General features: G+C 41.5%; 1 protein-coding gene across 2 annotated transcripts; it reads left to right on the top strand.

Moving 5' to 3' along the window:
* Positions 1–94: 94 nt before the first annotated feature.
* Positions 95–27,484, top strand: Acat1 (acetyl-CoA acetyltransferase 1). Of its 2 annotated transcripts, none has more exons than XM_027415084.2 (12): positions 95–248; positions 12,971–13,018; positions 14,208–14,325; positions 15,511–15,606; positions 15,786–15,886; positions 18,876–19,019; positions 19,765–19,915; positions 21,730–21,825; positions 23,360–23,473; positions 24,901–24,965; positions 26,293–26,450; positions 27,183–27,484. In XM_027415084.2, the coding sequence occupies exons 1-12, from the start codon at positions 186–188 to the stop codon at positions 27,301–27,303; spliced, it is 1,275 nt and encodes a 424-aa protein (XP_027270885.1). In that variant the 5' UTR covers positions 95–185; the 3' UTR covers positions 27,304–27,484. The 2 variants fall into 2 exon arrangements, with proteins under 2 accessions (XP_027270885.1, XP_035299592.1); XM_035443701.1 differs by lacking the exon at positions 95–248 and adding an exon at positions 7,462–7,509.
* Positions 27,485–27,770: the final 286 nt, after the last annotated feature.

Here is a 27,770-nt window from a genome sequence, read left to right as displayed (position 1 = left end):
ATTTGTCAATTCTGTCCCGCCAGGCCCCGCCCCAGGGCTGCGGGCCAATCCCCAGCTAGTGCAGCGATCTCGGGCTGCTATTGGAGGAGAGACCTGGGGCGGGTCCGCCGCGACGTCTCGGGGTGTCTGGTGTGAAAAGGAGGCCATAGTGCATTTCTCTGCCCTTGACAGCCTTTCGCGTCAGCATGGCTGCTCTGGCGGCTCTGCGCGGCGGCGTCCGCCGGCCTCTGCTTCGAGGGCTGCTGCAGGTGAGCCGGGTCAATTCCGGGGGAACCCGTCCCCGCCCGTCCAAGGTTCCGCCCTCCGGCAAAGCCCCACCAGAGCCACCTGGGATTGGGGTTAGGGGATGGCGGGCAACAGCGCCTCCCACGCGCGCCTTGGGGCCCTGTGTCCCCGTGTCCGTCTGTGCTCCTGTCACACCGGCCTGGGCAGCAAGGCCTGGGTCTGGCTGGCTTGGTGCGATCCCAGGCTGTACAGAGCCGAGACTCTTTACAGGCCCAGGAGTTTCGGAGAAGTTCTTTAAAGTATACGTGTGAGTTTATTGTCCGTGCTTCTCCCCCTCCCCCCAATCCGGTAGCTAATCGTTGGTTTAATTATTGCTCTTATCAGGACTGAGGCACTATGTGACAATCAAAAGATACTATACAGCTGCTCTTTAACAAGATGGCTACTCAGACAGTACAAAAATAAATTATATTTGGAACGAGTGCCTCTTTTCTGCTTGTTGTGTTTGGGGAACACTACAGTGACAGACCTTTATTATGCAAATGTTACATTCCAGAAAGATGCCTGACAGTCTTAGGAATGGGTGAGAAACTCTATAATGTGGTTATGAAGCTTGACGTTTACAGTTTGGTTGCAATAGGAAGCTTTGAAATCTACCTACGTTTCTAAGAGTCTGCAGTTAGGCCTGGACGGTTGACTTTTTTGTTTCTATAATAATCAGGATTCACAGAACTGGGTAGTTCTGGCAGTAGAAGCTGAATCAAGAGAGCAGTGCTATGCAAGAGATTGCAAAAGAATAATGCAGGGCATGAGGACTGTGGTGGGGGGTGGAAGCTGAGGGAAAATGAAGCATAAAATTAATCTTACTTGAGTTGCTGGTGTCTGCAATTCCAGCCACTCCACAGGCTGGGGTTCCAACCCACGTGGGCAATTTGGGGATACCCACTCTCAGAAAAATAAAACAATAAAATTAAATCCTGAACGACTGAAATACTAAGAAAGCCAGAAGGATGTTTTATTTTCTATTCTGGAGAATAAGTGTTCCCAAGAAAGATATTAGTGTCTTTTCCCTCCTAATACTCCCCTCCCTCTTCTCTCCTACCTTTTCTCCTCCCCCCCTTCTCTCTTCCCCCCTTGGTATTGCTGTGTAGGTCAGAATGACTTTGAATTCCTCAACCACCTATTTTAGACACTGGATTAGCTGGGATTGAAAGAGCAGGCCATCATGCCTAGGGGAGTCCTTGATAAGTTTGTTAGTTCCTTTGGGATAGCTAGAGGAATTACAGAGAAATCAGGTTAACTGAGATTACAAGTAAATGTTGCCAAGATTAATTAGATAGGCCAGGTACTTGATGTGTGTCAAAACAAAAGTGTGCAGAGCCTTCTTAGTTTAAGCTTAAGACTTTATAACTAAGTGCAAATTACATTCAGCATGAGAATAGTGAGCCTGAGCTGGGGTAGTGGAGTCATTTTTTATGTAATTCCACACTGAAGAAGCTGAGGCAGAAGGATTGCGAATTTGAGACTATCCTGGGCTGCATAGTGAAATCTTGTCTCAGAACAGTGCAACCAGAATAAAATTTGATCAAAGTTTAGAATAGGAGTTTTAAGGAGGATTGTTGCATAGTATCAAATGTAATTTAAGGATCGTGAGTCTCCTACCCTCTCAGTCCTGGCTTTGGAGGCTTCTCAATATTCTTTTTCCTCTGGGTCCTAGTGACTTAAGTGTGTCTCTTCCCAGCACTGATTTTTTTTTTTTTTTTAATTCTGAGGAGTGACACTGGGGCTAAGCAACTGTTCTCCCACTGAGCTCTGCTCTCAGCCCTGCCCCCTGCTCTTCCTGTGTGTAAGTGTAGTGATATATTATTTATGATTTATTAAAGGTTGACTGAGGATTCAGAAAAGCAAAGCCATCCTCAGTATATAGAGATCAGGCATCAGTGACATACACCTTTAATCCCAGCAGCCAGAAGCTAGGAGGTGATGGTACACACCTTTAATCCTAGGACTCAGGATTGAGAGGTAGACAGATCTCTGTGAGTCCAAGGCCACCCAGATCTACACAAGATTGAATCAGTCAAAAACAGAATTATAGTTCACACCGTTAATCCCAGCACTAGAGGGGTTTAAAAAACAGGAGCAAGGAGTTGGTGTCTTTCATTCTCCAGCCATGCTGAGGAGAGTCGTTTCACCCTATAAAATAGATAAGCTGCAGTCACTTCTGGCCTCTTCTTTTTTGCTGCTTTCTTAAGGTATTACTCGGATTTTGTTCTTTAGCCTTGGTAGTAAACATCAGACTTTGTTGTGATGCTTGTTTAGCACCTGCAGCCTTCACAGAGATAAATAAGCAAAATCACCATGTAGTGGGAAGAGAGTAGGGCCATTTCAAGTTAAATAGGCATATCATGGAGGAGCAAAAAGAATGTGCACAGGTCAAATAAAATAAATCTAAGAGTTATTAAAGGGTCTAGAGAGATGGCTCAGTGGTTAAGAGCAATGGCAGCTTTTGTGGAGGATAAGGGTTAGTTTCCCAGCACCTATATGGTAGCTAACAACCATTTGTAACTTCTGTTCCAAGGGATCTGACACCGTCTTCTGATTTCTTGGGCAGCAGGCATGCTTGTGCACATAAAATGCAGTCAAAACATACATGCACACATGCATTCCAGCACACACACACACACACACACACACACACACACACACACACACACACACACTCTCTCTCTTATAAAGAGAGGAAGAATGTGCGTAGGATACTATGGAAGCAAGATAGAAGTCCCTCCTCTGCCAGATCTGGTTAGGTAGGGTTCCTGGGTTGGCTGTGAGGCTGATCTGTGCTTGCCTGAACTGGTTTTATTCATTTAGCACATTTATCACATAGTTCAGTGTTCCTTTTTCAATTGTTATTAATTTTGAGAGTCTCACTACATGCTGGCCTCCGTCTTGTGCTTTACCTGCCCCTGCTTCCCACATGCTGGGATCTCAGGAAAGTTCCACCACACTGAATTCTGTCATTCATTCTTTAGAATTTTGATGCTGGGATGTATTGGTGAACAAGAGCCACAATCCTGGTTTCAGAGTGATTGCATTATGCGTGGGGGAGGGGCAAGATATGATAACAGTGTTCCTTTGTTTTTTGTTTTTGTTTTTCTGTTTTTTGTTTTGGTTTTTCGAGACAGGGTTACTCTGTGTAACAGCCCTGGTTGTCCTGGAACTTGCTCTGTAGACCAGCCTGGCCTCGAACTCAGAGATCTACCTGCCTCTGCCTCCTGAGTGGTGGGTTTAAAGGTGTACGCCACCAGTACCTGGCACTAACAGTGTTCGATACATACTTCTAAGATGGCAAAGTTACTCAGAAGGAGGAAATGATGGTGTCACTATAAAAAAAGAGTTAAAAAATAGAAGTCAACTTTGTTATATATTATCTAGAAACAGGGTCTGACTGTAACTTAGACTATCCTAGAATCTGCTAGGGAGGCCAGCTGGCTTTGTACTCAGGATTCTCCTGCCTCTGCTTTCCTAATGCTAAATTACGTGTGTGCCATCATCCTTGGTGGCCCAAATTAGTAAAGTAATTAAAGAAGATCCTATAGGGTTTGCCATTTGAGTTTAGACATGAAGAATAGAAATGGGCCAGAGAGATGGCTCAGTGGGCAAAAGTGTCAACTTTAGTTCAGATCCTGGCCTCACATTAAACGCTGGATGAGGTAGTGCACATCTGTGTTCCCAGCCTCCTTCGGTGAGACGGGAGATGGAGGTAGAATTGCCTGGAAGTTCTTGGGCCAGCTGCAGTGGCAGAAACAAGAGAGACTCTTCCTCTCTCAGCTAACTCCCAATGACTTACATGTGTGTACCATGATAACACACACACACACACACACACACACACACACACACACACACACACACACAATGTTTAATTAGGAAAAAAATGCTGCACATGGTGACACACACACACCTTTAACCTAGCACTCAGCAGGCAGAGGCACTGTAAGTTTGAGTTCAGCCTGGTCTACATAGTGAATTTCAGTCCAGCCAAGCTACATAGTGAGACTCTGTCACAAACAAACAAAATAAAACAAAACCCCAAGTAAAGTTAGTCTACATGGTTTACTGTGAAGTACTCAATAAAAACAGGCTGATATTTCCCAAAGAAGAAAGGAGAATCCTGTTTGCTGAGGTTGAAAAGATTGTAGTTAAACATTTATTTTTTCCAAATAAATGAAATTTTTAAAAGTATAAGTGGTGATAGTGTCAGTGTATACAAGTCCATAAAAGTATACCATTGTTTTGTGCCACATACCCAGGCTGGTGACTAGAGCCACATACATACATGGATACAGGTCCACACTTATTACTATGTATGCATATGTTTCATAAAAATAGCTTTGCATGTGCATATGGACAACCACTTACTAAACAGGACAGCTTCCATGTGGAGGCATACAGATGTTAACCCAGGGTGGCTCTCACTGGCTACTGTGCAGTCTCTGAAGTGTTTATTTGATTTTGCTCTACAGATGGTGTTGACCTTGCTGAGAGCCAACAATGGTAAACTGACAAAGATAACAGGAAGCAAGGGCAAGGAGACATTGCAGGCAGTATGGACAATGTCAAAGTTCACTGTAATGTGTGCTGGAGATAATGGAGTCAGACAAGAGTGCATTTACATGTGTATGGAATGATCCAGAAGGAAGAGGGAGAAATGACACACAATAGGAAAGGATGCCTGTGGCATGAGGGACCCTTCAGTGAAAATGAACCAGACAATTGAAGAAAAACCAAGTAAAGATGGACACATCCCCACTTTACAGCAGCTAAGGGCATTGTTTGGGGGTGATACTGGGATTAGGGCCAGGGGCTTTCATATAGTAAGCATACACTCTACCACTAAATACACCCTTCATTCAGAAAGGGAACTGCTAGAACAGGTATAATACACAAATTCTTAAATTATTAAAAAAATTCTTGGACATTCAAGGATAGGAAACAAATGCAGCTGGCCTTGCTAAACCCTAAGTAGAAAAATCACTAACCATGGAATCTCCTGCCTCTTGCAGTGTGCCATGTCCCCATTTCTTGAGAATGTTTGTGCTGTTCTTTTCATTTTCTACTTACTTGTGACTTTTCTTTCTGGTCTCTAACCTCTGCTTTTACATGGTGTTGGCTGACTGACGTCTGACTGGCTTCAACCCCTCATAGGGATTCAGGTTAAGTACCCATTGCCAACTGACATAGGCTCTCAGGATGTCAACTGGATAAGTCCATCCATTCTTGGTGCCATCAGCTCTTCTCAGAGCTGGTGATGGAGTTGTCTTGTAGGGACTTAAGGCAGCCACCTGTGGAGGAAGAGTGTGGCTGGTAGCAATGACTGGCATCTTTACCATATCAGAATTTTTATTCAGAGTTATATTGCAGACAGTGTGATAGTAGACAAGCAGATTACATATAAGCAACAGCCTGATTTATGTGTATATAGGGTGTGTTTGGCGAGTACTGCCATTGAGCAGATGCACTTGGGCCTTGCCTTCTTGAGCATAGATGTTTTTACTGGTCATGGCTGTGTGCACGGTACTTAAGGGTTGTGTTAAGCTCAGGACAGTAAAAACAAACTGGTAGATTCCTAACTTAATGACAGTCTTTAAGAAGTACAGATACAAGACTGGGTTTGGTGTCACATCTGTAATCCTAGCACTTGAGAGTCTGAAGTAGGGGGGAATCTGGTAGTAAGACTCTAAAACAATTTTTAAAACAAGTATAGAAAGAGATAGTAGCTGTTTTATTTCAGAGTTAGAATAAACACAGGTTAATTTGATAGCAACTAGTATCCTGTATTGTGTTAATATTATATTTAAACAGTAGGATGAAACATGCTTTTCAGTGGAGCCCTGGGATTTGAAGACCACTGCTCAAACCAAGAAATCTTTTGCCTTTGACCCAAGGATAGCTTCCTTCTGGTACTATTTGTATAATTTTTATCAAACTCTAAGGAATATGTCCAGGTAATTTCTGCACTACTTCTCTACAATCTTGTATTGCTGCTGGAGTATAAGGTTCATGGTGACAGATCTCAGTCTCTATAATGCCTTCTTAAGGTAAGTAAGCTCAAGGGTTTTGTTGAACAAAGAAGGATCAGATAGTTTGATGCATGTTGGCAATCTTTCCATGACACAACAAAGACCTTGGAAACCTCTTCAAAACAGAAGATATACTAAAATTTTATGATGTTGACATTTTAAAATCAATCTAGGGACTGGAGAGATGGCCCAGAGATTAAGAGCACTGGCTGCTCTTCCAGAGGACCCAGGTTCAATTCCCAGTACCCACATGGCAGCTCACAACTGTCTGTAACTCCAGATCAGACACCTTTACACCAATGCATATAAAATAAAGCTAAATGAATTATAAAAAAAAGTCCAAGGCTGTGAGTAGACACAAAAGATTCTTTAAAAAAATCAGTCTAGACTAAGTTGTTTGAATAGCAGTGTTGGTTGCATGGCATTTCCCTATCATATACTCTCACACTTACATTGAGAAACATCATTGCCAATGTGGGAAATTACCAAGACAGAGCCAGGTAAAAATACAAGGGATTTTAGTAGGGAAAAGCCTTACTTACAGAGCAACCTAGCCAGCTGGCAGGGCAGCAGTCCATACAGAAAGCTGAAAGCGAAACCAGCCATCTGAACACCCCTCACCCTACGTCACCCTGATCACACCCTCATAGGGACACCTGTAGCCAGCTGCTAAGCAGGCATGGCTACAGCATCCTCTACAATTCCCCTTTTAGTCTAAAAGAGGATTAAAACTTAACAGTGTAAAGTATCCAAAATTAACAATCATAAAGGTGAAATATAAGAAGATACAACAATCTGCTTATGTCACATCCTAACTATGTCTATTTTAACTAAATCCTAAAGCCATCTGAAAGAGGTGTCCAAGCCTGAATACCTCCTTCCAATCCCAACCATAAACAATAGCAAGCTGTCCCTAACTGGGTATGTACACTATCCTAAGTGACAACAATGGGGGAAAAGGGACGTAGCATTCTCCAAGTTACTTCCTGCTGAAATGGGATGACGACATCCTTGTGGGGTCCTGTAGGAAGAAAATGTTAGTATAGTAAAAGTCTTGAATGTATTGTATCCAGTCCATGTTAGATGGGATACGCTTGACTGAAGATCTCCCTTGAAATCCTCAACTTGATTGAAGTCAGTACCCGAACCTTTGGCCAGAGTGTCAGATGAAATGGAGAAGGTTGGATCCAGTGCAGTCGAGGAGGTGCGGCCCATTTTCTTTCTGGGGTGTCCAGGAATTGCTGTCAGGCAGGTCTTCATTGGCTGTGTGGGACTCAAACATAAACAGTTAGCAGAGAAATGTTTGCTTGTGTAAGTATGTATACTAGAAAAGGCAATCGTGGAAAAATAATGATTGTGAGACAGTATTCACCTTGAAGGAAAGAGCCAAAAAAGACAAAGGTAGTCCCCAAATTCTTCTGTTTTCTGTATTACATCAATTGGCTTCTTGATACAATACAGAAACTCTAAAGTTTACATTCATTGGTCCAGTGCCTGCCCTTACCACATCTTCTACACAATCCAGAAGGCAGTGGTCTTCCGTATGAGGCATTGTTAGAATTCGTTTGTCTACAATTTCTCTTAATATGTCCCATTGTACCACAGCTGAAACATCTAGGTTCCTGGCGCCTTCGTGGTCTCCTGAGGAAGGCTTTTCCTACCCAAGGTTCTGGTTCATAGTAGTAGTAACCTCTAGCCTCTTGATACCTATGTTGACCTCTGTAAGGTGCTTCTCCTTCCCAAGCCCTTGCATCCTCACCTCTAGAACTTTTAATCTCCTGTTGCCTTTTTAAACCTTTCGAGATGGCTTCTCCTACCCAAGCTCCAGTATCTTGCACATTATAGTCAATGTTGGCTGCATGCAAAACCCATTCTTCTAGCGGAGCTGATCTGATCTTTAAAGGCAAAAGTATTCTTTTGCATATTGGGTTTGCATTTTCATAAGCTATTGTATATATAATTAATTGTCTTGTTTTAGGATCTGTTACCTGTAATTCTACTGCTCTAGTTAACCTTTCTTTGTAAGAAGTCCTCGAACTGTTCTGTAGGTCCCTGTTCTATTCTGGTATAAGCTTCTAGGCATTCTCCTGACTCACGAACCTTATCCCAGGCATTTAATGCTGCTTTCCTGCATAGGGACAGTATAGACAGTATATGGTCGTCAAATTCAGCCTGAGCCTGTGGGTTAGCATAAATACCCTCATCAAGAATCTTATCTAGGGGGGCTTCAAAACCTTCCTTTATGCCTTGACGCTCAAGGAGCTTCGCCTCTTCCCTCACCAATGCCTTCCACTGGATTTGGCATGAATTCTCAAGTACAGCTGCTACCAATCGTTCCTAATCTGTGGGTGTCACCCTGTTAAAGGTTGCCTACGAATATAATAGCTGTTTTACGTATGGGCTATGGAGACCATATGAGCCAACTGATTCTTTAATATCCTTAAGATCCTTCAGCTGTATAGGTTGCCATACGTAAGCCATCTGTCCCTGAGGTTGTTTCTAAGAAGCTGGCTTTTCTACCATGGTAGCTGGGTACACTAATGGTATACGAGTAACAACCTTAGAATAGTCATGATACCTGGGTGGAGTAGGTGCCTCAGATTGGAGTGATTCTGCCTCTGAGACATCCCAATGATCTTTAAGCCTAGGAATGATATCCTCATGAAAAGTTTCAATCTTTTTAATCATAAAAGCTTCCAAGCATGTTAGTGAATCTGTAAATTGCTCTAACTGCTCCTCTACAGGTTTTTCTAGGTCTTTAATATGGTCGTCCTTAGGCAGCATCTGGATGGTTTGGAAACTGCCTTCTAGGTATTGGAGTCTAGATTCAAGGTCATGATTTGTTGATTTTGAGTCCTCAGCAATCGACTGTATGGATCTGTCTAATCAGCCCTGCACTGTAAATTATCTTCCATATATTAGAATCTAGACTCATATTTGTGACCTGCTACTTTAGATGCTTCAATAATTGATTGAATGGCATTGTCCAATTCCTCAACACTATCCTGGGTATTTTGCACCTTTGCATCTAGTTTCTGGGTAACCGCGCACATCTGAGTTTCTAGCTGGCCACAGATGTTCTTTAGTTCATCACGGTCCTCTGACAGCCTAGCCTCTAACGCCTCAGAAATGGAGGATCTCTCTGTGTTTATCTTATCATAAATACGCTGCATCTCATCTTGGGTGACAGACAGCTCTGTCTTTAGCGTATTGGACACAGAGCCAAACTTATCATCCAATTTCTGTTCCACTTGCTGCACAATTGTGGTCTGACCTAATCTGTTCTCCAAAACCTCATTGCGTAAAGCTGTTATTTCCTGTAAGTAGGTGGTGAGGTTATCCTTGTCCCTGTTCCTGAGTCCTCTGGCTAGTAATATTATTTGTACCAGCATGCTAACTGCTATTATGGCATATAGGCCGGTAATTGGCAAATTAGTATCCTCCTCAAACATTGAATTCACGTAATAAGCAAAAATATTACCAATTTTAGCAAATGATAAATATCCTGCCATAATTTTACCTGATTTCTACTCCAGATGCACTGACTATCTTTGACCAGCAGGTGGTGCACGCGTTCAGCTACTCGGTGCGGCGTTTGGCAGTGGTTGGTCAGGCAAGATGGTGGCAGCGGTGGAGAGAGGTCACAAAAGTGGCTGTGTTTATCTTAGAGAGTATACTGCCTGGTGGCCGCAACCACTGAAAAAGATGCGGCTTTATGGCTGTCGCAGCCAGGGGAAGCCACAGCACCTGCTGAAAGCCAAGGCCTACTCGGCTGCCACAGTCCAGGCTGGTAAAACCATGGGAGGTCTGTAGAACTCTCCCAGCTGGGCAGACTGTTCTGAGCAGCTCAGCAGCAGCCAGAACACGCTTGTGTGGCACATTGGGTCAGCTGTGAGCAGGGAGCACCTGTGGAGAGAGTGCACTTTCCTGACCTAGGCCCCGCTGTCCCGGTGGGACCCACAGGCTGGCCCAAATGGGGACTACATTTCCAATATCCCACTTCTGACACCAGAATAATGTGGGAAATTACCAATACAGAGCCAGGTAAAAATACAAGGGATTTTAATAGGGAAAAGCCTTACTTACAGAGTGAGTGAGCCATCCAGCAAGCTGAAAGTGAAACGAAAATGAAACCAGCCACCTGAATGCCCCTCACTCTACATCACCCCGAGCACGCCCTCATAGGCATGGTCAGGCACACCTGTGGCCAGCCCCTAAGCAGGCGTGGCTATAGCATCCCCTACACATTGCTGTGCAGCCACTTCTATTCTAAGAAATATGCTCATGTCCAGCTGCCTCTGTCATTCATTGTGAAAACCAGTTTCGTTACCATGACTGTTCCTGTTTATAACTCCATCGTCAAACTTATGTTTTGTTTATTTTGAGTTTTAAGTTGAAAGGTTTAGTTATCTGCTATCTGTAGGGGAAGTTGTAGCCACGCCTACTTAGGGGCTGGCTACAGGTGTGCCTGACCATGCCTATGAGGGGCTACAGGTGTGCCTGACCATGCCTATGAGGGCGTGGTCGGGGTGACGTAGTGTGACTGCGTTTGCTCTTTTGGTTTCACTTTGGGACATGCTGTACAGACTGCTGCCACGCCGGCTGGCTAGGTCGTTCTGTAAGTAAGGCTTTTCCCTATTAAATACCCTTATATTTCTACCTGACTCCGTATTGGTAATTTCCCACTATAGCTTTCTGTTAGGACAAAGTGTTTTGTTTACTCTGTGAAAAGCTAACTTCTTGGATCACTTGAAAGTCTAGACTTTCGTGGGCTACTTCTTGCTTTTTTCATGAGCTATAGTTGCACACTGTAACTACCAGTTGAATATATGCTACTGCATATATTCAGTGGTTTTGAATGTTAGGCTGGCTTATGTCACATCCAATTTCAGATTGCTTAGGGCTTTGAACTCTGCCCTAAATTTTCAGAGTTTCCATTGTTGACATTTGTTTCTACAAATAGTGTGGAAAGAATTAAGAAGTCTTTCTTTCTGTTCCTTTGAGTGTGGTACTGAGGGCCAACCAGAAACTAACACATACCAGGCATTCTCTCTACAGCTGAGCTATACTCCCACCCCCTCTTTTACTTCATAAGAATTACCTGGCAATATAGGCCATATTATATGAGGTGTGCTTGCCTTTTGTAAATCAAGAGACACTTGCTGGAAGGGCTTGGGGAGTAATAGCAATTTTACTTAATTTTTTTAGAAATAGATTTTCAATACAGTAGTCTTTTAAAAATATTTATTATTGGTGTGGGGGTGGTGGTATGTGTGTGCATGCATGCATGAGTGTGCCACATATGCCATGTGTATGCCAGTGCCCATGGATGTCCTAAGAGGATGTTGGATCTCCTGGAACTAGAGTCAGGTAGTTGTGAAACACCTAATGTGCATGCTCGAACCCAGTCTGGGTCCTTTGAAAGTGTAGCCTCTTAACCACAGTCTCCTGCCTACTAAAGTTTTAAACAATGAGAACTGTGAACCTGTAATATTACATAATTAAAAACTTAGACCGGGTGTTGGTGGTGCACACCTTTAGTCCCAGCACTTGGGAGACAGAGTCAAGTAGATCTCAATGAGTTTTGGGCCAGCCTGGTTTCAGCATGAGTGCCAGGATAGCCAGAGCTACACAGAGAAACCCTGTCTCAAACAAACAAACAAAACAAAAAGAAAGAAGTTAGTTGTAACTTAAGTTTTATTTTACTCAGGAGGCTGAGGCAGAAGGAATGTGTTCAAGGTGACTCTGGCTCTCAATGAATTTGAGGTTAGCCTGGGCTTTTTCAAAAATGTAGCCCACGGCTAGAGAAGGTAGTTCAGCTGATAAGAGTATGCTGCCTGGTATGCACAAAGCCCTGGGTTTGATCCCCATCTCCAAAACTCCACTCGTGGCAGCTCCAGTCTGTAATCTCAGCACTTGGGAAGCAGAGAGGCAGGACATTCAGAAGTTCAGTATCATCTTTTCACTATAGAGTTGAGTGTGAAGCCAGCCTGGTTTACATGAAATCTTGTCTCAAAACCAAAAACAAAACTCTCAAAACAAATGCACCAAACAAAACCACTAAATTGTAGTAAGTATTTACTTTATAATTAGGAATCTTTTGTTGTTGTTATATTTACTTAAACAGTTTTAAGGGCTAGAAAAATAGCCCAGTGGTTCTGACTGTTCTTGCAGAGGACTTTAGTTCAATTTCCTAACACCCCACAACCATTTATATGTTCAGCCCCAAGGGATCTGATGCCTTTTGTCCTCCACAGGCACTGCATGAATGTGGTACACAGACATATGTGTATACAAAATAACATACACATAAAAATAAATAACATTAAAAATAGTTTTAAAGTGGCAATTCATCAGAAGTTAAAAAGTGTGTTTTCAATGAACAGCTTATTAGAAAAGTAATCTTTATTATAGTCATTTTCTTTATGATTTATAAAAGAGGTGTTTATACATTGTATAAAACTTGGAAATAAAAGTCTAAAAATGAAGAGGGAACTGGGATTGATATGTAAAATAAGATTGTTTCTAATTTAAGTTTAAATGAAAAAAGTGTAAAAATGAAAGCAACATATTATTAGATTTTCAGAATAATTCTATTTCATAATTGCTAAGTATGAAGTTAATGGATGAATTTTAAAATATTGTAACAAACATTTATCTTGCAGGAAGTAAGATGCCTGGATCGAAGTTATGCATCCAAACCCACTTTGAATGTAAGTATACATTTAAATAACACCTTGTAGTTTCAAGAATTTAAAGGAATGTTGCCAGTAGAGACACACATGTTGTTAGGCATGGTGGTTCATGATTGCAGCATGAGCTCTCAGGAAGGTGGGGCCAGAGGCTTGAGGTTTACCAGCCCTATCTCAAGCAAACAAACAAAAGCACAGTTGCATATATTTATTGCAATATATTTGAAGATTAATAGGATTATGTCTTGAATATATTTGAAGATTAATAGGATTATGCAGTTAGGGAAAGCTAGCAATGCACATACTAAGTTTCTGCATTATCACAAAAGTTCATTCATTTAGTCCATGAATAATTCTCTATAATCCACTACAAAACAGTTTCCCTCTAAGTCTACGGAATATTTTTCCTTTATTATGAGGAGCCCCCATTGCATTGTGGGTGGTGCAAAGCAGTGGATATGTGGGAGACTTGACAAGAGAGAGATTGACTACTAAGGGTAGACCAGAAGGGACTTTACTTCATTTCCTAGTTACTGCTTTCTGCCTTTGTTTATTTGTTTCCAAAGAGACACCAAATCTTTTCATCCTTTTAATATATCTACTGTTTAGTAAGAGATTGTAGAATACAAATGTGAGGAAAATATGCTTCATAGTATTGATGAGGACTTTTATCTACGTTTTCTTATTTTGTAGCTTAGGAAATCATGTTATGGCTGTGTCCTAATTGATACTGTCCCATGTAGCCTACACATCTGTATTGTTAGCCCAGAGTTTTCTTCAATAAAGGAGCTTTTGGTTACTGTTGTTTATTTTTTATATTATTATTATTATTATTATTATTATTATTATTATTATTATTATTATTTTGGTTTTTCGAGACAGGGTTTCTCTGTTTAGCTTTGGAGTCTATCCTGGCACTCACTCTGGAGACCATGCTGGTCTCGAACTCTGCACCCTCCTCCCCCAGCCACTGTGGACTGAACCCTGGGCCTTGTGCATCCTAGACAAGTACTCTACCACTGAGCTATACCCCAGTCATGTCTTTCTGTTGTGACATAAATTGTGGTGTCATGGTGTATTCCAGGTGCTCAAATATTATTTTAATCCTTGCTAACTAATTATTCATAAGTGGCCTGGGTGTGAATTTTTATTAAATGAAATGGGATTTGAGTATGCCTATGCTAATTTTTACCATTTTCTGCCTTGCCAGGAAGTAGTTATAGTAAGTGGTGTAAGAACTCCCATTGGATCCTTCATGGGCAGCCTTGCCTCTCAGCCAGCCACTAAGCTTGGATCTATTGCAATTCAAGGAGCCATTGAAAAGGCAGGTCAGTGATTGCATTGTTTGGAGTTGAGGGGCAAATGACTGGGGGACACATAATTGTTTTGTGTTGTAGAATATTATTTTAAGGTGTGCTACATTTAGGGGCTGGAGAGATGGCTCAGCGGTTAAGAGCACTGACCTGCTCTTCCAGAGGTCCTGATTTCAATTCCTGACAACCACCGTGAATGAGATCTGGTGCCCTCTGCTGGCATGCAGGCAGAAGACTGTATACTATACATAATAAATAAATAAAATCTTTTTTTTTTTTTAATAAAAGGTGTGTTACATTTGTTTGCTCTGGAACATATGTTTAAAATGTAAAGGTGTGTTGCTTTTGTTTATACTGCATTTGTTTAACTCTGTGAAGCTGCGTTTCTTTGCCTATCTAAAACACCTGATGGTTTAATAAAGAGCTGAACAGTCAATAGTGCTAAGCAGGAGAAAGGATAGGTGGGGCTGGCAGGCAGAGAGTATAAATAGATGGAACAAGATTGAACAAGGAGAAGAGGACATCAGGGGCTAGCCACCCCAGCCACCCAGAAACCCAGCCACCCAGCCACCCAGCCAGCCCAGAGTTAAGAGCAAAAGTATGAGACTTAGTAATAAGAAAAGGAAAAAAGCCCAAAGGCAAAAGTAGACAGGATAATTTAAGAAAAGCTGGCAAGACATGCTAAGGCTAGGCATTTATAAAAAAGAATAAGACTCCCTGTGTGATTTATTTGGGAGCTGGATGGTAGGCCCCCAAAAGAGTAAGGATTAATAAAGAAAAAAAAACTACACTTTTGCGTTTACTGTATATATAACTTAGAAATTACGTGGTTCCTACATATTTACATTTCCTTGTGCTCAATAGAAATGCAACTCAAAACTCAAAAGAACTTGCTTGGTAATCTTAATTATTAAATTGAATATTGGGGCTGGAGAGATTAATCACAGGTTAAGAGCACTGGCTGCTCTTCCAGAGGACTTAGGTTCAGTTTCCAGCATCCACATGTCAGATCACAATTGTCTGCAACTTAAGTTCCAGACGATCCTCTGCTCTTTGCTGGCCTCCCTGGGTTCTGCATGCACATGGTATACAGACATACATACAGACAAACACCCATATACATAAAATTAAAATGAGCAACATCTTAAAAAGAAAGAAATTGAATAAATCCAGGACATTCCTTTTTGCTGTTTTTAAAAGGGATCCCAAAAGAAGAAGTAAAGGAAGTCTACATGGGGAATGTCATCCAAGGGGGTGAAGGACAGGCCCCTACACGGCAAGCAGCATTGGGTGCAGGTACGATGAACACACGTTTGCTTTTATACTTAATATTCTTGAAAATGTCAAGGTTATTTTAGCTAAATTAGAAAATGCACAATTCTTACAGAAAATAAAATTTGTAGGTTATGGTCACAAGCTCTGTTTGAAAAATGAGTGTTTCTGTTTTCCAAAAGTATGATTTATGTTGGCTTTAGGTTTACCAATTTCCACTCCGTGTACCACGGTAAACAAAGTTTGTGCTTCAGGAATGAAAGCCATCATGATGGCTTCTCAAAATCTCATGTGTGGACATCAGGTAAGAAACATCTTTTTTGTTTGTTTGTTTTTGTTATTTGTTTTTTTGAGACAGGGTTTCTCTGTGGCTTTAGAGGCTGTCCTGGAACTACCTCTTGTAGACCAGGCTGGTCTCAAACTCACAAAGATCTGTCTGCCTCTGCCTCCCGAGTGCTGGGATTAAAGGCGTGCGCCACCATTGCCCAGCTATAAGAAACATCTTGTTTTATCTTAAAACAATTAATTCCAAATCCTAGAAAATGGTAAACATGTAAGCACATTGATGCTGTGTCAGTGAGATTCAGTCTTTCTTTGTTCTGTATGCATGTGATTGTTTACCTGCATGTCTGTGAACCCCATGTATGCCTGGTGTTCAGAAGCCAAAAGAGGGCACTGTATCCCCTGGAACTGCAGTTACAGACAGTTATGAGGCACTCTGTGGATACAGGGTATCAAACTCAGATCCTGTGGAGAACAGCACATGCTCTTTACTGCTGGGCCACATTTCTAGCTTTTCTTCTACTCGCTTTATTTATTTTATGTGTATGAGTGTTCTGCCTGCATATGTGTGTGTGTGTGTGTGTGTGTGTGTGTGTGTGTGTGTGTGTATGTGTGCCACATGCATGTTTGGTGCCCATGGAGGTCAGAAAAGAATATTGAATATCCTATTGAATGGTTCTGAACCACCATGTGGATGCTTGGAACTGAGTCTGGGTCTTTGGAAGACCAACAGATGCTCCTAACCATTGGCCACCTCTCCAGCCCCCTTTAATTTTTAAAGATTTATTTTTATTTTTGTGTGCCTGTTTGTGTGAGTGAATGCCACATGTGGACAGGCACCCGGGAGGCCAAAAGACAATGCTGGATGCCTGGAGCTGGAGTTACAGGTGCTTGTAAGCTGTCTGATGTGGGTGCTAGAAACTGAATGCCATCCCTGAGATCCTCTTCTGTTAAACAATGCCCAATTCTAGCATTTGTAAGGTAGAAGCAGGAAGATTGCAAGCTTGAGGCCTGTTGATTGGAATGTCATCTTTGTCTAAGACCGAGGAAGAGAGAGGCTGCTCATTGAGTACTGTGGCAATCAGAGGCTGTGTTTTGGCCATGTCTGGACTTAAGAACTAACAACTAACACTTCATCAATTTTCAGAAGGAAGCATACTGAAGTAGCCAGATACAAAGGTTCATGGCTAAAGTGAGACAAAGATCTTTATGAGAATTTCTAGACACTCTAGCTTACCACTGTGTATCACAACCAGGCTAAATTTGTGTGACATGTTTTCCTATTATTTCTCACATATGTAAGAAACATACTTGTGGGGCTGGAGAAATGGCTCAGTGGTAAGAGCACTGGCTGCCCCTCCAGAGGATGTGTGTTTAGTTTCCAGCACCCACATGGCTCCCAATCATTTCTACTCCAGTTCTAGGATATCAGGCATGTACATGGTGCACAGACATACAGACAGGCAAAACTTCCATATGTAGTTGTCATATTTTTAGTCTTTGGGGGTCTACCACGGAGCTCCCAAATAAATACACGGAGACTCATTCTTACTTATGAATTCCTGGCCTTGGCTTGGCTTGTTTTTTTGCCAGCTTTTCTAACTTAAATTATTAATGAGGGCATCTGAGTTCCAGCCTGTTATGGCATCTGCCTGGTCCTCTCAGCAGCCCCGCCTATTTCTCTCTCCTGCCTAGCTAATAGCTGTTCAGTTCTTTGTTAGACCAATCAGGTGTTTTGGGCTAGCAAAATGACACAGCTTTACAAGGTTAAACAAATGTAACAAAAGAATTCAACACATCTTTGCATCATTAAACAAATGTTCCTCAGCATAAATAAATGTAACACATCTTAAACTAATATTCCACAACACTCATACACATAACATACAGAAAATGTAAACAAGAAAAAAACCAAACCATACTTTCAGAGAAGAAACGGGTGCATTGAGGTTTGAGCTCCTGTGACAGGGACCTTATACAAACATCATGTGCACACCCTGCAAACTTCACAGTTATAGAAGGCATAAAAGGAATAATTTATTTTCTCACAGCTCCCCACCCCCAATACCATCAGTACTGCTACTTAAAAGTGGAGTAACTTTGGGCAGGTTGATATGTGGGAGACTTGTTACTAAATCTGATCATTTTCTGTTGAGAAGTTAGGACTCATAAGAACAGAACAGTGAACAAGACAGCTTAAAAATATTAAAAATAGGGCTGGAGAGATGGCTCAGAGGTTAAGAGCACTTGCTGCTCTTCTAGAGGTCTTGAGTTCAGTTCCCAGCAACCACATGATAGCTCATAATTATCTATAATGATACCTGGTGCTCTCTTCTACACTATAGGAACATTTGCAGTCAGAATACTATATACATTATAAACAAGTAAACCTTTAAAAACAAAAAAGAGAAAACACTAAAAATAAATAAATCCTAAAAAATTACTGAGGGACGATTTAAATTTTTGGAAGTTATTAAATGCTTTGTCCAATTTTTTTTTGAGACAGCATTACTCTGGGTAGCCTTGGCTGTCCTGGAACTCCTTCGGTAGACCAGGCTGGCCTCAGACTCATAGAGATCCACCTGCCTCTGCCTCCCAAGTGCTGGGATTAAAAGTGTGTGCCACCACTGCTTGGCTTCCTTGTCCAATTCTTATCTTTTTCTTTGTTTGATTTATGTTTTCTGAAACAGTGTTTCAATTAGCCCATGCTGGCCTCATCCTCACTATGTACCTGAAAATGAACTTGAACTCCTGATCCTCCTGCCTCGGCTTTCTAAGTGCAGGATTATAGATGTGTACCACCATACTCAACTTTTAATTTTACTCTTAATTGTCACTGAACATTTTAAACCATTTTCTTACAATAAGGGTCAAGTGGCAAAGAGGGCATTCACTGTGTAACTATGGTTAGTAAAGCCACGCTGAATACTCATTTGTTGATAGCTGTATATATAGAGTGCAATAGATGGGCAACTCTGAACTGACCTTGGCTTGGTTGTGTTGCTGAGCAGGATGTGATGGTGGCAGGTGGGATGGAGAGCATGTCAAACGTCCCGTATGTAATGAGCAGAGGAGCAACACCGTATGGTGGGATAAAACTTGAAGACCTGATTGTAAAAGATGGGCTGACTGATGTCTACAATAAAATTCATATGGTAAGAGCTACTTTTTAAATATGTATATGTGTGTGTGTTGGTGCTCATGGAAGCCAAAGGGTGTCAGGTCACTGGGAGCTGGAGTTGGTGGGTTTGAGGCACTCTTAGATGCTGGCCAGAGCATCTAACTGGGGTGCACTAGAGGAACAGTCTGGGCTCTCCACTGCTGAGGTCTCTCAGACCTGCAAATGCTGCTTTAATGGGGAGTGCCACTTAATGCATAATGCTTGACTTTGCATAGCACATATAGTTTAAATTCTGAGTTAGGGTGGGTTCTATAAATGTTTTTTTTTCATTCACTTTATAAAAATATTTTACAGCCGGGCGGTGGTGCCCCATGCGTTTAATCCACTTGAGAGGAACAGGCAGGCAGATGTCTGTGAGTTTGAAGCCAGCCTGTCTTCAGAGTGAATTCTAGGACAGCCAGGGCTGTTACACAGAGAAACTGTCTCAAAAAACCAAAAAAAAAAAAAAAAAAAAAAAAAAAAACCCAAAAAAGCAAAAAAAAAAAACACCATTTTTTAAAAACCTTGTCCATTTCTTTAGCATGTATCATCTAGTAAAAAGCTGCCCCACACTTGAGTGGGGTATTTCTCCTAAAACGGCAATTCTGTTTCTTTCCTGCAACTATTTGAGGACAAGACACAAAGGAGAAGTGGCCTAGAATACAGGAAGGGAATTTAGAGAGATGGAAATGAATCCCTAACCATTGAGTTATACAAAGGTAATTTTTCACATCTCTCAGGGTAACTGTGCTGAGAATACTGCAAAGAAGCTGAGTATTGCCCGAGGTGAGCAGGACACTTATGCCATCAGCTCTTACAGCAGAAGTAAAGAAGCCTGGGATGCAGGGAAGTTTGCAGATGAAGTCATTCCTGTCACCGTGTCAGTAAAAGGTAGAGGAGACATTCCAACATAGAGTTCTAGTTTTTAGACATTTGTATTTTCTTAGTTAGATTTTACTTTTTTGTTTGGGTTTTTGTTGATTTATTTGTTTTGTTTTTTGAGACAGGGTTTCTCTGTGCAGCCCTGGCTGTCTTGGAATTCACTCTGTAGACCAGACTGGCCTTGAACTCACAGAAATCTGCCTGTCTCTGCCTTCCGAGTGCTGGGACTAAAGGCATGCGGCACCACTGCTAGATGTTTACTTTTAATGGATTTTCTGTGCTGTAGAATTGATGTTTCCATTTTAAATGAGTGTTATCTCTGTTCATGTGAGCTGAACACATGAACAATTGTGCTTAAGTTAAAAAAGAGAAGGGTTACAGGTCAAAGGTAGCAGTTCATCCAGGTACACAGTGCACGAAACTTACTACTTTTATAAAATTCTTTTTACATTTCTTTCTTTGCTTTTGTGCTTATGTGGCATGTACATGCTGTGGTGTAACCTGCAGGAGTTGCTTCTTTCCTTGTACCATGTGTGTTCCAGGGATTGAAGTCAGGCCATCAGGCTTGGTAGAAAGCTGCTGCACTTACTGTTTTCAAGATAATGTATTTATTACAATTCTTTCTCATGTAATAGATAGCACATTAGCTGACATTTCTTAAATTTATTTTTAAAAACATTTTATTCTTTTTGTGTGTGGATTCCTATGCAGGAGTACAGGTACCTGAAGAGGCCTGAGGTGTTGGATGCTCATGGAGCTGGAGATACAGGAGGTTGTGAGCTGTCTCATGTGGGTGCTGAGAATCAAACTTGAGTCCCTTGGAAGACTAGTGTATGCTCTTAGCCACTGAGCTGTGTATGCATCCCTGCTCACATTTATTATTAGTATGCATATATGTGTGCACACACATGCTCCATGGCCTGCATGTGGAGGTCAGAGGACAATTTTGTGAAATCAGTTATTTTGTTTTTTCTACCTTTACATGGGTTCTGGGGATTGAGCTCAGGTTGTCAAGCTTGTATAGCAAGCACTTCTGTCTGCTGAGCAATCTCACTGACCCCAAAAAGTATTTTTTAAAAGGGATTTATAATAGAAGCCTACTAGGGTAATGAAGGATGAATGGCATCTACCTCTAGAGCCACATGTGTTGTGCTCAGAGTCAAAGAAGGGGCCTTCTCACCTTCTTCACTGGGATAAATCCATGGTCAAACTTATTGCTTGGTTTGGGTTACTTCCCAGAGTGATCCATCACTGTGTCTGGGGGATAGAACACTGGTTTATGCAGCACTGGTTGGGCATCTACCCTTGGAGTACACAGTGAGGTCTGGGTGAGGAGGCACATTCCTTTAATCACAGCACTTGTACTTGGGAGGCAAGGCAGGAGGATATATGTGCATTTGAGTTCAGCCCGGTCTACATACTGAGCTCCAAGACTCCCAGGATCACACAGAGACCACATCTCAAAAGAAAAAAAAGGGGGGTGGGATGGGATGGGAAATAATGGGAATTGTTGATAAGGTTTCACATTCTAGATGAACACTTGTTTGAAATGGCTTAAAGTGCCTGGCCATTAAAGGTGGTGCACACCCTTAATTCCAGCACTCGGGAGGCAGAGTCAGGCAGATCTCTGTGATTTTGAGACCAGCCTGGTCTACAAGAGCTAGTTCCAGGACAGCCTCCAAAGCCACAGAGAAACCCTGCCTAGAACCCCTCCCCTACAAAAAGAAAAAGAAAAAGAAATGGCTTAAAGCATGTATAATAGTTTCTTCCTGAGGGGCCATTTGTTGTCTTGACTGGGTGATTACTTAGTATCTCAATTTTAGGTAAACCAGATGTGGTGGTGAAAGAAGATGAAGAGTACAAGCGTGTTGATTTTAGTAAAGTACCAAAGCTGAAAACTGTGTTCCAGAAAGAAAATGGTAAGTAGTAAGAAATCAAACAATGAAAAAAATCTGAGTTAATATGCAGTTTTATTCTTGGATTTGCCTAACGATTTTTAAATATTTGTTCTACATGTGTTTGGCCTGCATATATGTCTGTGCACCACTTTGTACCTGGTATCCATGAGGGTTAGAAGATGACATCTAAATCCCTGGAACTGGAGTTACAGTTGTGAGCTGCCATCTGGGTTCAGGGAACCAAACCCACGTCCCCAGGAAGAGTAGCTAGTGCTCCTAACTGCTGAAATATCTCTTTATAGCCCTTGTCTCACAATTTAATCAAAGTAATTGTAGAAAACATCTAGATGTTACTTGACATTTTTAGAATATTTTATTCAAATAAAATTAGCCAAATAATACAATTTTAAGGTAAGTTTAAAATTGTAAGGTTTTATTTTTGTTTTTTCAAGACAGGGTTTTTCTGTGTAGCATTGTAGACCAGGTTGGTCTCGAACTCACAGAGATCCACCTGCCTCTGCCTCCTGAGTGCTGGGATTAAAGGCGTGTGCCACCAACGCCTGGCTTAGTTTTCCCTTTCTTGATAGAATTGCTCAGTTCTAAGTATAGAAATGATCAGTCATCTTTTGTCAGTGTCATAAAAAATTCTATTGTAAGAGTATATATTGCCAGGTGTTAGTGGCCCACACCTTTAATCCCAACACTCTGGATGTAGAGGCATGTGGATCTTTTGAGTTCCAGGCCAGCATGATCTACAGAGTAAGGACAGCCAGGGATACACTGAGTAACCCTGTCTTGTAAAACAAAAAACAAAACAAACAAGAATGCTAAAAAAACAAAACTACATGTTAAATTGGATGTGATGATGTACTACATTGATCCCAGCTCTTGGGAGGTGGATTTCTGTGGGTTCCAGATCAGCCAAGGGTGCATAGTAAGACCATGTCTCAAAAAAAAAAAAAAAAAATAGCCAGAGGCAAAGAGATCTGAGTTTGAGGACAGCGTGGTCTACAGAGAAAGTTCCAGCACAGTCAGGGCTACACACAGAGAAACCCTGTCTCAAGGCAGAGGCAGGCGGATCTCTGTGAGTTCAAGCCCAGCCTGGTCTATAAGAGCTAGTTCCAGGACAGCCTCCAAAGCCAGAGAAATGCTGTCTCCAAAAACCAAAACCAAAACAAAACAAAACAAAAACAAACAACCTCCACAAAATCAAACCCACCAAAATTAAAAAAAAATAAAAAGATATATAAAGTAGACTAATACAGGGTTGTTGCTGGATTTTCTTTGACCATGAGAGAGATGGTCACATACCAGTGCCACCATGTGTCTGAGCTACCTCTAAGAAATCCATGAAACTCCCACCAGGCACAGTGAATGGTAGACATTCACTGTAGAGCTGGCTCTATGCATGTTTCCCCAGGGCATAAATTATCTCCAAGTCTATCTATAATTTGTCTATATATTTAATAATCCAGACAATGCTCTGTGGGTTTTTGTGGGAGTGCAGAGGATGGACTCAGCGAGAATATGTGACTTCATGTTTTGTTGATTTCAGGCACTGTAACAGCTGCCAATGCCAGCACACTGAATGATGGAGCAGCTGCTGTGGTTCTCATGACTGCAGATGCAGCCCAGAGGCTCAACGTTAAGCCACTAGCACGAATTGCAGGTAGATGTTCTCACCTTATTTTTCCTTTCTTCTTTTTCTGGTATTGGGAATCCAGGGCTTTACACATTGTCTCAGTCAGGGTTACTATTGCTGTGATGAAACACCATGACCAAAGCAACCTGGGCAGGAAAGGGTGTATTCAGCTTATGCTGCCACATTATAGTTCATCGTAAGAGGATGTCAGGACAGGAACTCCAGCAGGAGTTGATGCAGAGACATTGGAGAACTGCTTCTGGCTTACTTCTGGCTTTCTTATTCTGCCTTATTACAGAACCAGGACCACCAGTCCAGGGATGGCACCACCCACAACAGGCTGGGTCCTTTCCCATCAATAACTAATTAAGAAAATGCCCTACAGACCTGCCAACAGGCTGATCTTATTGAGGCATTTTCTCAATTGAGGTTCCCTCCTCAGATGACTTTAGCTTGTGTCAGGTTGACATAAAACTAGCCAGTACACACATCCTAAGCAAGTATTCTGCCCTCCTTTTGGGTCTCACTTTAGCCGTGCAAGCTGGCTTGAACTCTCTGTTTTTGGTCTTGTTATCTGTCTGCCATAGCATCCCTGGCTACGATTATAGGCTTGTACCACAAGGCCCCACTTGACTGTCTTTAATTATTTATTTATTTTTAATTAAAAAAAACTGTGTGTGCATGTATGATCTTCCCTCTGGAGGCCTGGGTGCTTTTCTCAATTGCTTCTCATCTTTAGTTTTGAAAACAGGGTCTCTCCTTGGAAACACATAGTAATGGAGTTGGCTGTTTCTCTTTTGATTGGCATAGACATTCTTTTCATATTTTTGTTAAAATCTGCTTTATATAATGACTTACGGGGCTGACAAATTATTTCAGTGGGTAAAAGGTGCTTCCTGACAAGCCAGATGACCTGAGTTGGATCCCTGAAACCCACATGGTAGAAGGAAGAGAACTCATTCCCACAAATTATCCTCTGACCTCCACAGGTGCCATGCCACACATGTGCCCACTCCTAAAACATGGGGCTATATTTAAAGGGTCAAAGCATTAGGAAGGTTGAGAACTACTACCCTAGACACTGCCTCTTTAACCTCTCCCCAGGCAAATCAGTGTCTTAGAGACAAGAATAATTTTATTAAGAATAGGATCTTCTAGAAGGAGCAAATGTGTAGCTAGGTGTGATAGCACACACCTTTAATTCCAACACTCAGGTTAGGGAAGGCATGTCTTGAATATGAGTCTACCCTGGTCTACAGAGTAAGTTACTGCACAGGCAGGGCTATGTAGTGAGACTCTGCTTTAAAGAATAAAAAAAGAGCAAATATAGTCACATAAGGCATAGAATAAACTAGGCAGTGTGCATCTATTTATTAGCTTTGCTTTTAAGTCTTACATATAAGGATGAAGCTCTGGGTGTATGTGAAAGGGTTTAACAGTGTTTCTTTTTGCAGCATTTGCCGATGCTGCTGTAGACCCTATTGATTTTCCAGTTGCGCCTGCATATGCTGTACCTAAGGTAAGAAAAGGTGAGGGGCCTATACTGATTCTGCAAATTTGTGCTTTGCTTATTATATTGAGATTGCAGTTTTTACATTTAAATGTTCATTTGCAGAAGCAGAGATAATTTGGTATTGGGTCTGTCCACTTCAGAAAATAGCAACTGATAGGAAACCTCAAACTCCATCTTCATTAGAACCGATTAGAAGTGGATAGCTAGATCACTTGTAAAAACGATGCTGAATGCATACACCTGGTGTGGTAAAGGAAAGGTGCCAGGTCTAGAATACAAAGGAAATAGCTGCTTGCAGAGGTTTCTCCATGTTGAAAGGAACCATGGACTCTATGTCCTGCAGGAAAGAGTAACATTAGCCACAATAAACTCACATTGTTGCCTGTGCTTTCAAAGGCAGACATACCAAGCCTGTGGGAAGACATTAAGGTCACAGGCAAAGAAAAATGCTCAGGGCACTTAGGGCTCAGATAATTTAGATGTATTCAGCAAATATATGCTTATAAGGGATATATTCAGCTTGATCTTTTGTTTGTACGAGAAGGTCTTGATATGTTGTCTGGGCTGGTCCTCCTATCTCAGCCTCCAGAGTGTTAGGATTGCAGTTGTGTACCACTCCATCCAGATAGAGTTGACATCTGAGAACAGTACACAGCTAAAGGCAGCATGTAGACGTAAGAATAGAGGCTGCAGATCTCAGACAGGAACAGACACCTTTGAAAGTGAACGTACTAGATTTGTAGCCAATGGTAAAATTTCTAAAGAAAAAGGGCTTTGGCAATATTTTTAAAAAGGTATTATTATCATAAAGGTAATCATTAGCACAAAAATCCCTTCCCCTCAAGATGAGAAACCAGTGAAACAAAACATGATCAAAGATTTCCTAAAACATATTTGTGCCTGAGATAATCCCACAGTATTTCTAAAGAAACTGAGGGGACATATGGGAACAGACAAACTCTACAAGAATATAGAACTAAGTAACATATAGCCAGCAAGGTAGGTCTTAAGAAGACATAATGGCATGATGTACTTTAATATGGAGAATGCACCTTTCCAAACATTTGTGTAATGTCCAATGACATAAAAATTTATGTATCTCTGAAAAGTAGAAATCATAATGTAATGCAAACAAAATTCTAACTACAATATGGAGAAAAGCAAAATTTGAAAACAAATCCTTTCAAAAGGAAAACAAAACAAAAGCCCTTCCTATTTAAGAAATTAACTACATCAAGGGGAAATATAAACCAAAAGTAAAATCTCCAGGAAATAATGAAAATTAAGTTGATTGCTAAATATCTGGATAACCATCTCTGAAAAATTTTTTTAGGTTCTGAAATATGCAGGATTGAAAAAGGAAGATATTGCCATGTGGGAAGTAAATGAAGCATTCAGTGTGGTTGTACTGGCCAACATTAAAATGCTAGAGATTGATCCCCAAAAAGTGAATATCCATGGAGGAGCTGTTTCTTTGGGCCATCCAATTGGGTGAGTACCATAACAATCCCACCTATGTTAATAGCTGCCTCTATATTTCTATCAGCTGCTTTACCATCACTCCTGTTGGTTTTTGATTAGCAGTTTTCCTTCCCATCCTTAAGAAGATATACATGGCCGGGCGTTGGTGGCACACCCCTTTAATCCCAGCACTCGGGAAGCAGAGGCAGGCGGATCTCTGTGAGTTCGAGGCCAGCCTGGTCTACAGAGCAAGTTCTAGGACAACCTCCAAAGCAATACAGAGAAACCCTGTCTTGAAAAATCAAAAAAAAAAAAAAAAAGAAAAAGAAAAAGAAAAAGAAAAATATCATTTTTGATAGATAACACCCAACAGTGAACACACACAGACTTAGCAAATGTGTGGCTTGAAATCTAAGTATCCTCGTCAGTCAGGGTTTCTACTGCTGTGATGAAACACCACAAACAAAGCAAGTTGGGGAGGAAAGGGTTTCCTCATGACTTGCTCAGCCTGCCTTCTTATAGAACTCACAGAGATCCACCTGCCTCTGCCTCCCGAGTGCTGGGATTAAAGGCATGCCCCACCAACACCCGGCTAAACCCAGGCTTTTATAAGAGCTGTAACCTCTTCCTGACTTAAAAGTAGTTAACTCAGCCACAAGTTCTGGGTAACAAAGCTTTCAAGAAGTTCATTTGGAATGGATACTTTTCTGGTTAGTCTTGAATTTTGTCCTTCATTAAAGAACCAAATCTTTTTAATCCTAGGATGTCTGGAGCCCGGATTGTTGTTCACTTGGCTCATGCCTTGAAGCGAGGACAATTTGGTCTGGCCAGTATTTGCAATGGAGGAGGAGGTGCTTCTGCTGTGCTGATTGAGAAGCTGTAGACAGTCCCATGTGATCACAAACACTGTTGAAGTGAATGGGACTTCCTTGGGCCGCGTTATATTCAACATCAACTACTTCATTTTTTATTATTTTCTATTAAAAATTTTTTAAAGAAATAATCATCATATCCAAAACCTATTGACAGTACAAATAAAAATTTCTTCTTTCTTTCTTTCTTTATTTTGGTAAACTTGAACAATCTGTCGCTTCTATTTGAAATACCAATGTAGGTATGCTAGAGACATGGTTCAGTGGTTAAAGGCATCTGTTGCTAGCCAGGGCTGATGGCACAGCCTTTAATCCTAGCACTTGGGAGGCAGGGGCAGGCAGATCTCTGTGAGTTCAAAGACAGCCTGCTCTACAAAGCTAGTCTCATGATGTCCAGGGCTACAGAGAGACTGTCTCGAAAAAGAACAAAAGAGCATCTGTTCTTTTTGCGGAAGATGTTTGGTTCCCAGGATCCATA

This window comes from Cricetulus griseus, chromosome 4, assembly GCF_003668045.3.
Source record: "Cricetulus griseus strain 17A/GY chromosome 4, alternate assembly CriGri-PICRH-1.0, whole genome shotgun sequence".
NCBI classification, from domain to species: domain Eukaryota; kingdom Metazoa; phylum Chordata; class Mammalia; order Rodentia; family Cricetidae; genus Cricetulus; species Cricetulus griseus.
This window is presented reverse-complemented; position numbering and strand designations above follow the sequence as displayed.

Excerpts from the sequence above, each read along its gene's own strand:
- Acat1 (XM_027415084.2), top strand. The coding sequence starts at position 186 with ATGGCTGCTCTGGCGGCTCTGCGCGGCGGCGTCCGCCGGCCTCTGCTT. Across the intron at positions 249-12,970 it reads TGCTTCGAGGGCTGCTGCAG|GAAGTAAGATGCCTGGATCG; the intron begins GTGAGCCGGGTC and ends TTTATCTTGCAG. Across the intron at positions 19,916-21,729 it reads TGTCACCGTGTCAGTAAAAG|GTAAACCAGATGTGGTGGTG; the intron begins GTAGAGGAGACA and ends TCTCAATTTTAG.